General features: G+C 35.8%; 1 protein-coding gene across 2 annotated transcripts; it reads right to left on the minus strand.

Annotated features, from left to right (window-relative positions):
- Window positions 1–1,581: 1,581 nt before the first annotated feature.
- Or5l13 (olfactory receptor family 5 subfamily L member 13) lies at window positions 1,582–5,808 on the minus strand. 2 transcript variants are annotated; one of them, XM_063283655.1, is made up of 2 exons: window positions 5,742–5,808; window positions 1,582–3,325 (listed from the first exon to the last, which is right to left on the minus strand). In XM_063283655.1, the coding sequence occupies exon 2, from the start codon at window positions 3,291–3,293 to the stop codon at window positions 2,340–2,342; it is 954 nt and encodes a 317-aa protein (XP_063139725.1). In that variant the 5' UTR covers window positions 3,294–3,325; window positions 5,742–5,808; the 3' UTR covers window positions 1,582–2,339. The 2 variants fall into 2 exon arrangements, with proteins under 2 accessions (XP_063139725.1, NP_001000512.1); NM_001000512.1 differs by lacking the exon at window positions 5,742–5,808 and having other exon boundaries at window positions 2,340–3,293.
- Between the last annotated feature and the right edge of the window lie 4,200 nt (window positions 5,809–10,008).

A 10,008-nucleotide genomic window follows, 5' to 3' on the forward strand; every position in this document is an offset into this window, starting at 1 on the left:
TTGGCTTACTGCTCTCGAAATACCTCTTGGTAGACTTTGAGTACTTTGCTCCTTTTCATCATATACATTTTCTTGGTCCTTTCTGAAACTCTTGGACATCTGGATAACGGCTGTCTGTTTTGGCCTTTATGAATAATGATGTTGGGAATATTTATGAACAAACTTGAAGAACCACTTTTCAATTTTCTGAGGGAAATGTCTAAAAGTGGGATTGTAGGGTCCTATGTATAATTTTCTAAGAATCCAGAAAACTCTTCCAACGTGGCTCCACTGTTTTATAGTTCCATATTAAATAAAAACTGTAATTTCTCCACCTCCTCACCAACCATTCTTGTCTGGCTTTGTACTTTTTTAATTGCAGTCATTGTAATGAGAGTGAAGAGTTTTCCTACTGTGGTTTTAATTTGCATTTCCCTCAGTGACTGATGATGCTAAGCATCCCTAGTAATCACTAAATATTTTCTTATAACATCTCATTCTTCCTTCCATTTGTAAATGAATTATTAGTTTTCTTTACTGAATTCGAGGAGTGCTTTAACATAATCTGAGTATAAACCCTATATAAGATGCATGGCTTACAAATCTATCCTTCTCAGCTAGTGTATCTTCTTCTTTTTAGGTACATTATTCTTTTAAAGTTTGTGTTTTATTCAAAATATAGTTTCCTTGATTAACAGGCCAATTTCTTTGGTTTCAAAATATTACATTAGTATTTTAAAAATGGCACCTCAGGTCATGCAGGTACTCTTCTGGATTTGCTTTCCAGTAAAGTACTTGGAACATGTAGATAAGCAAACAAAGATAGTAAAACTGTAGAGGGGATTTCAAATGTCATTTTCTGAGGAGACTGACCCCAACTCAAGATCCCACTCCCAATCAATTGACAATAGAGATCTAAAAGATTGAAATGGAGTCATTAACACCTATAAGAGACTTCATCATATAGTTTCAGCTCATGTTTGGCAAGCAGTAAGATACATGCCTCTCAATGAGGTATTGAGAAACCATCAAAGGCAGTTGATTGGATGCACCTGGATGACTGAGGCCCAGGGTTCTTTCTGTCTTGCACAGGGGCAGGAAGGCCAAGCTAATTCTGAGAATGAGTAGTGATGTCTACTTCACCAGTGAAAGAGGTGTAAGACATGGGAAGTGGGGTTGGCGGTAATTTTTTTTTCTTGGTCCCTGAGATCTGATGGCCTTTTCTTCCCTCACCTCACTGCCCACCCTCGGTCGTGGGCTATTCCGAACCACTCATCCCACCACAGATGGCTCAGCATCCTGCATGGCCTTGTGTGGCGCCCTTGCTTGAGTGAGGCTATGGCGCCTTCCTTTTCAGCAGCCTGAGACCAGCTCCCCGAAGTGTCACTGGCTGCCGCTGTCTTTGTCCGCACACAGGTGGGCACTCTATCCTGCCTGAGGCCCCTGCCTGCACTAAAGGATCCCATGCCCAAACTGTTTTTCTAACATTAGATAACAGAATAAATGTTTTAGTTTAACAAATAAAGACAAGGTGGAAACTGATATTAATCATCTTGGATCGTAGAAGTGAAACATAAATCAAGATACATGAGGAACCCGAGCTAGGTAGCAATAAAGAGGGACAACAATATTTTATTAAAGTCAAATGCATATGCAAAAAAATAACAGATCCACTTAGAGGTGAGGTGCATGCTAGGTCTCACTAGAGTAAAGAAAGATTATCAAGTCAGTGATAAGTCATAAATGCAGACACTATTAAGGCAAGCTAATGACAGAGAAGCCCAATACAGAGAAATACAAAGAGAAAATAATACAAAGGATTATATATAAGATGGATTGAAAACTCCTTGAAAATAGCACACAATTAATATTTCCTGGATTCTTGTGAATAAATGTTATTCTTGCATTCATTTGTAACATGAAATTCTAACTCAATACAGTGATTCCAATACCAAATAGTAAAGAAAATGCCAAAAACCCTTAATTTATATATTATATAGACTAGCTAGATTGTAAGATATAGATACTTATGTATAAACTGCTTGATGAAATGTTGTTAGCAGGAAATAAGTTTTTAAGTGCATCATGTATTCCATCAATTATGCTATAATAAAGGTCTACAATCATAAATAATGCAAGTGCTACATCATAACTCACAACAGCTTAAAATACTACAAAATGAAGAAAAACATATGTACAACCTTTGAAATTCTTCAACTATAGAGAACACACATGAATATGTGAATATTAAGTCTCAGTAATAAGTTTCCTTTTAAAATAGCCATCGTTTTTAATGCTCTATATTCAATGCTCACCTATTTGCCTATATATGGGTCTTCACTATAAATCCCTAAGTTTTGCTAAAAATAAAAACTTAGTAAAGATAATTTTTTAGACCCTAACACTTTTCTAAGAGCCTCTTTCACATCCTTATTCTGCAGACTGTAGATCAGGGGATTCAGCATGGGAATGACCACAGTGTAGAAGACTGTAGTCACTTTATCAACATCTAGAGTATTACCAGAGTTGGGCTGACAATAAATAAAAAGGATCGTTCCATGGAAGACCACGATGACTGTGAGATGGGAAGCACAGGTGGAAAAGGCCTTGCGTCTCCCCTCTGCAGAGCGCATCTTCAGGATAGTGATAAGGATAAACAAGTAGGAGGTGAAGATGATCACAATAGTGAGAATCTCATTGAAATTGACAATGGTGAACAGGAAAAACTCACTTGTAGTAACATCAGAGCAAGCGAGACTTAAGAGAGGAGGCAGATCACAAAAGAAGTGATTAATCACATTTGACTTAAATGATGGGATCTCAAGAGCTAAGCATAGGTGAATCAGAGAACACACTGATGCATAAAAGTAGCAACAGGACACCAATACTAGACGGAGCTTTGGGGACATGACAACCATGTACAGTAGTGGATTACAAATGGCCACAAAGCGGTCATAGGCCATAACAGCCAATAGGAAGACTTCAGTGATAGCAAAAGTACAAAATAAATAAAATTGAATCAAGCATTCCCGGTAAGAAATAACTTTATCCTTGTTGATAATATCAGTGAACATCTTTGGCACAATGATGGAAGCATAGCAGAAATCCACAAATGACAGGTGGCTGAGGAAAAAGTACATAGGAGTGTGAAGACGAGAGCTGACTTGAATCAGCACAGTCATCCCCAGGTTCGCTATGACTGTCACTCCATAAATGAGAAGAAACATTAGAAAGAGAAAGATTGCCAGCTCTGGGACATCAGAAAAGCCAAGAAGAACGAACTCTGCCAGAGAGGTACAGTTTACCTCATCCATGTCTGCTAATTGGCAGTTTACCCATACTACTTCTGTGAAGAGAAGGGGGGAGAAAAGGAGAGACTTCTATTAACTGTAGAAAAGTATTGAATTAATGTAAAGAACATATGTTTGTAAGTACCAGAAAAACATAATTATAAAAATTTCAAAATATTAGCTAGTTCATATTTGTACAAAAACAATTATCAGCAACCCCATCTCACACTTGTTAATATAAGCCACAACTAAATTAAGTGTATCTCTGAGGAAGTGGCTTAATTTTGTTTAAAATACATTCAGTGCTGTAATTTGATAATTAATTTAAGCAGTAGTATGAGATTTAATCTAATCAGTGAAAACTTTATTAAAGATATGACCTGGCAGTTTGTGATCTATTTCATGTATGTCATATGCATAGTTGTACTACTTTCACTCAATCTAATAATACAAAACTTGGAGCAATTTACCTCCAATTACTTGTTGTAGCACTATAAAAATTGTATCTGAAGTTAATGCCTTGCAAAGGTGCTGAAATTTCGATAATATTAAAATTTAAAAGTAATATTCAGAAAATCCAATGATAAATCGATAACACTTTTCATTCTTAGTTGAAACTACTTGTTTCATTACAATCAAGCTCTAAAGTGAGTCAGATATAATGACTACATTTTTGAGAAAATGAGTGTGAAAATGTATTTGAGATTTTATTACAGTTACCAATAAAAATTAAAACCAAAATTACTGGAAATTAGGGAATATAAGCTCAGTGTTTCACCAAATCCGATCATATTTAAAATAATTGAAACCCATTTATAAAATGACACTAGAATATTTCTTAGGATATTAAGATAGAAAGCAGTTAAAAAGAAGCATCCTTAAATTATGGCTCATCATTACATATAATTGGGAAAATTAGAACATTCTTTTTAAATTACATCTTAGATATGAATGATTCTAAAATCTTAGAGCATGCAAAAACATAAATCTAGTTTTACATAATAACATATATAAGATATATGTTAGATATTTGATGTTTTATACTTGCAAAAATTAATCATATATTATTTATATATGATATATTATAATTTCTTAAGTTAAGAAAGAATAAATGAAAACTCCTCCAGATTTGTTTAAGTACTTTGTTGGACAAGGTGGATGATTTAAAATGCCATGAGAGTGTAAACACAATCTCATAGTAAATTTATTTTATACTCTGACTTTCTTAAATGAAATGCATGAGGAAAATGCGTATTTTTATTACTTCAAATAAAACTGAAGAAAATAGGAACAAAAATCAAAAGAGTGGAGCATTTTTCCATCTTGAACTAAGATATAGAGTCTTGACTTCATCTTCTTTTTGATAAAGAAGAAAGAAAGAGTGGAGATAGAGAAACAGAGACAGAGACAATGATAGAGACAAAGACAGAGACTGGCAGACAAGAAGTTGGAAGGAAAGAAAGGAAGAGGAAAGGAAAGATAGAGAGAAAGACAGACACCGAAAAACATGCTAAATGAATAGGTAAAAATCCACAAAGCATCAACTCTACACCTTGAACAATTGGCAAATGAATAAAGGTAGAAGCACATGTTCTTCTTTTACTCAGGGAATAATTCAACAATTGGTTATATGATGGTAAACGGTGAGCTCTGAAAACATACATATTTGACACTACCTATGTATGAACAGGTTATATTTAGAAATGTAAATGTATAAACATGGATATGCTTGTAATAACAGTGAGACACAGGTTTTTGGAAGGACAGCTAGTTGAGGTATATGAGAGGCTTTAAATGAAGAAAAGGAAAGGAGAAAATGTTGTAATTAAATTAAAAATCCCCAAATGAAAGCAAAATAATTAAAAAAGACTTTCATTAAATCTTTTTCTAAGTCAAATACTAAATGAGGAAAGAAAAGAAAGGACAATGTAAAGAAAATGTTAGAAAAAATTTCTTAACATACACAAATCTTGGAAGTCAAATTTGCATTGTTCTATAAGGATAACATTGAAATTACTCTGTGATAAATTTAAAGAAAATTGAATGCAGCATGCTTATCTCTGTTCAAAAGCAAGAACTGGATGCATGACTACTGTATTAACTATTCAATCCTCTGAATTGGTTAGGTATGGCAAAAGGAAGATCATATTCTGTCATGAAGTTGGTACAAAAGAGGAGAGAGAAAACAAGAGTATCACACACATGTAAACAGACATATAAACATGCACACACACAAACACAGAGGAGAAAAAAAAGAAAGAGACAAAGAAACAGATGGAAAGAGAGACAGAAAAGAATGTTACAATATTAAATTTTCATGCTCATATTGTTTGATATTAGTTTTTTCATTTATCACCAGTTGTCATTCCTGAAAAGACTAACAAACTTTTCATGTCAAAGCAAAGTTTAACATTTCATATGCAATCTTCATTAGAAGAGAAAAATATAAATGTATTTTAAAAATCAGTTTACTTGATAAAATATGGCCATTTTCAATTTTCAGCAATTAGAGACTTATGCCCATGAACAAACCTGATACATGTTCTCCCCAGGACTGGAGATTTTAAACTTTCTCATAAGTGGAGTGTTTATGACTGGAAATTAACCTCTAGGGAAAAGGATCCCTTATGTAATGCAATGACTAATTTCTATGCCATAACAAAGTTAATAAACTGAAGTAGAGATGTATGTCCTGGTAGACTAAAAAATATTCTCTGTGGAAGATCAGCAGAGTAGGGCGCTTTTGCACAGATTGGTAATAAAGTTAAATAATGTAAAATGTATGTGAAAATACAGCACTTATACCTGAAGTCTGCCCTCATAAAGATTAAATAATATCTTTTACAAGAATATTTCTAAATAACGTATTAACAGAATGATGAGCTATTCTTACGTACAAGTCTATTAAACCTTCAGATAATCCCTTTATTTCTAAGTTACAGTTTCCTTAAAATTTTCTGGAAATCCCATCAAAAAAGTCTAAATATTCTTTTCTTTTACATATTTTATTTCATTTTTGAATAATTCATTTTTTATTTTTATTTTTACCCCAAATGCCCCTCAAACAGTTCCCCCATTCATGGACTCACTCCTTCATCTTCCCTTCTCTTTGCCTCTGAGAGGGTGGGGCCACTCTGAGAATCCAACTACCTTGGTTGATCAAGTCCCTGAAGAATTAAGTCCATCCTCTCCCCCTGAGTCCAGACAATGCTGTTATGGAGACCAAACTGCATGTCTGTTAAACATGTGCCAGGTGCCTTGGTCCAGCCTGTGTATGCTCTTTGGTTGGTAGCTCAGTCTTTGAGAGCTTCCAGGGGTACAACTTAGTTGACTCAGTTGGTCTTTCTGTTGCATTCCTATCTATTCAGAACGTTCAAACCTTCCCCTCCTCTGTCATAGGAGTCCCTGACCATTGTCATTTGTTTGGTTTTCATTATCTGCCTCCATTTTTGTCAGTTGCTGGATAGATACTTTCAGAGAGCAGCCCTGCTATACTCCTATCTGAAAGTATAACAGTGTCATTAATAATATCAGGGATTGGTGTTTGCCCATGGGATGGGTCTCAGTTTGGACTAGTTATTGGTCGGCCATTCCTTTACTCTTTGATCCACCTTTGTCCCTGCATTTCTTTTAGACAGAACAAATTTTGAGTTTGGGTTGAAATTTTTTCAGTGGGTTTCTATCCTTATTCCTCCAGTGGGCATCATTCCTCACTACAGGAGGTAGCTTCTTCAGGTTCCATGTCCTCACTGTTATGCATTTTGTCCAAGGTTACCCACTATGACTTCTTGGAGTCTCCTTCATTCAAGGTATCTCAAGATTCTAGAGACTCTCATATATAAAATCCTGCCACGTGCAGATTTCCATTCGTTCTTCTGATACTCTGATGTTCTCTCTTCCTCCACTTATGATCTTGCACCCAATCAACTTCTATCTTCCCTGTCCTATGGAGAGAAACTTGAAGCAATCCCACTAAAATCAGGGACTAGACAAGGCTGCCCACTCTCTCCCTACTTATTCAATATAGTTCTTGAAGTTCTAGCCAGAGCAATCAGACAACAAAAGGAGGTCAAGGGGATACAGATCGGAAAAGAAGAAGTCAAAATATCACTATTTGCAGATGATATGATAGTATATTTAAGTGATCCCAAAAGTTCCACCAGAGAACTACTAAAGCTGATAAACAACTTCAGCAAAGTGGCTGGGTATAAAATTAACTCAAATAAATCAGTAGCCTTCCTCTACACAAAAGAGAAAGAAGCCGAGAAAGAAATTAGGGAAACGACACCCTTCATAATAGACCCAAATAATATAAAGTACCTCGGTGTGACTTTAACCAAGCAAGTAAAAGATTTGTACAATAAGAACTTCAAGACACTGAAGAAAGAAATTGAAGAATACCTCAGAAGATGAAAAGATCTCCCATGCTCATGGATTGGCAGGATTAATATAGTAAAAATGGCCATTTTACCAAAAGCGATCTACAGATTCAATTCAATCCCCATCAAAATTCCAATCCAATTCTTCAAAGAGTTAGACAGAACAATTTGCAAATTCATCTGGAATAACAAAAAACCCAGGATAGCTAAAACTATCCTCAACAATAAAAGGACTTCAGGGGGAATCACTATCCCTGAACTCAAGCAGTATTACAGAGCAATAGTGATAAAAAACTGCATGGTATTGGTACAGAGACAGACAGATAGACCAATGGAATAGAATTGAAGACCCAGAAATGAACCCACACACCTATGATCACTTGATTTTTGACAAAGGAGCCAAAACCATCCAGTGGAAAAAAGATAGCATTTTCAGTAAATGGTGCTGGTTCAACTGGAGGTCAACATGTAGAAGAATGCAGATCGATCCATGCTTATCACCATGTACAAAGCTTAAGTCCAAGTGGATCAAGGACCTCCACATCAAATCAGATACATTCAAACTAATAGAAGAAAAAGTAGGGAAGATTCTTGAACACATGGGCACTGGGGAAATTTCCTGAATAAAACACCAATGACTTATACTCTAAGATCAAGAATCAACAAATGGGAACTCATAAGACTGCAAAGCTTCTGAAGGCAAAGAAAGGACACTGTCATTAGAACAAGATGGCAACCAACAGATTGGCAATAGATCTTTACCAATTCTACATCCAATAGAGGGCTAATATCCAAAATATATAAAAAACTCAAGAAGTTAGACTGCAGAGAATCAAACACCCCTATTAAAAATGTGGTAGAGAGCTAAACAAAGAATTCTCAGCTAAAGAATATCGAATGGTTGAGAAGTACCTAAAGAAATGCTCAACATCCTTAGTCATCAAGGAAATGCAAATCAAAACAACCCTGAGATTCCACCTCACACCAGTCATAATGACTAAGATCAAAAATTCAGGTGACAACAGATGCTGGCAAGGATGTGGAGAAAGAAGAACACTCCTCCACTGTTGGTGGAAGTGCAAACTCGTGAAACCACTCTGGAAATCAGTCTGGAGGCCCAGGATACCAGAAAATGTAAATAAAAATTCCAATAAAATGAAAATGTAAATAAAGAATTCAAATAAAAATAGGGTACAAATCTAAAGAGAGAATTATCAAAGAGTATTCTCAAAAGGCTAAAAAACACTGAAAGGAATATTCAATATTGTTAGTTATCAGTGAGAAGTGCAAATCAATGTAATGAGATTCAACCTCACAACAATCATAATGGATAGGATAAAAAAACTCAAGTAGACAGCACATGCTGCCAGGGATGTTGGAAAAGGGGATATTCCTCCATACATGGTAGAATTGTAATCTTATTGAAGTTCTTAATATTTCAACAGTGTAAAAATATGTCTAATTTTTTTTAGAACCCAAATGACCTAGCAATTTATCTTATAAACTGTAATAAGATTCCATTAGTACTCTGACTCTTAGTATGATCAAATCTAGGTTGCCATAGGGAGGATGGGTGCTCATGGATTGGAAGAATTAACATAGGAAAAATGGTCATCATACCAAAAGCAAACTACAGATTCAACTTAGTCCTCATCAAAACCTCAACACAATTCTTCAAAGACAAGGACAGAACAAATTCAAATCCACCTGGAATAAAAAGGAAAAAAAAACAAAGAAAAATACAAACAAAAAATCCAGAAGAGCAAAAACAATTTTTAATTGGATGTTTTATATATTTACATTTTAAATGTTATCACCTAACCCAGATTCCCCCCTCTCCCATACCTCTTTGCCATGCTTCTATGAGAATGCTATAGCTCCCACCCAATTACTCCCAACTCAACACCCTGGCATTCCTCTATGATGGGGAAATGAGCCTTCTTAGGAACAAGGACTTCTCTTATTTATGCTGGATAATCCCATCCTTGCTACATATGCAGCTGGAGCCATGGTTCCACTCATGTGTACTTTTTAGTTAGTGGTTTAATTCCTGCGAGCTCTAGAGGGGTGTGTGTCTGGTTGGTTGATATCGTTCTTCCCATGGGGTTGCAAACCCCTTCAGCTCGTTTAGTCCTTTCTCTAACTTCTCCACCTGTGCTCAATCTGATGGTTAGCTGCAAGCATCCACATCTGTATCAGTAAGGCTCTAACAGAGCCTCTCATGAGACATCCATATCAGGCTCCTGTCAGCAAGTACTTCTTTGCATCAATGACTTGGTTTGGTGGCTGAATTTGGGATGGATCCCCAGGTGGGGCAGTCTCAGGATGGCCTCCCCTTAACTCTCTGCTCCATTCTTTCC

The sequence above is a fragment of the Rattus norvegicus genome, chromosome 3, assembly GCF_036323735.1.
Source record: "Rattus norvegicus strain BN/NHsdMcwi chromosome 3, GRCr8, whole genome shotgun sequence".
In the NCBI taxonomy this organism is placed as follows: domain Eukaryota; kingdom Metazoa; phylum Chordata; class Mammalia; order Rodentia; family Muridae; genus Rattus; species Rattus norvegicus.

Excerpts from the sequence above, each read along its gene's own strand:
- Or5l13 (XM_063283655.1), bottom strand. The coding sequence starts at position 3,293 with ATGGATGAGGTAAACTGTACCTCTCTGGCAGAGTTCGTTCTTCTTGGC.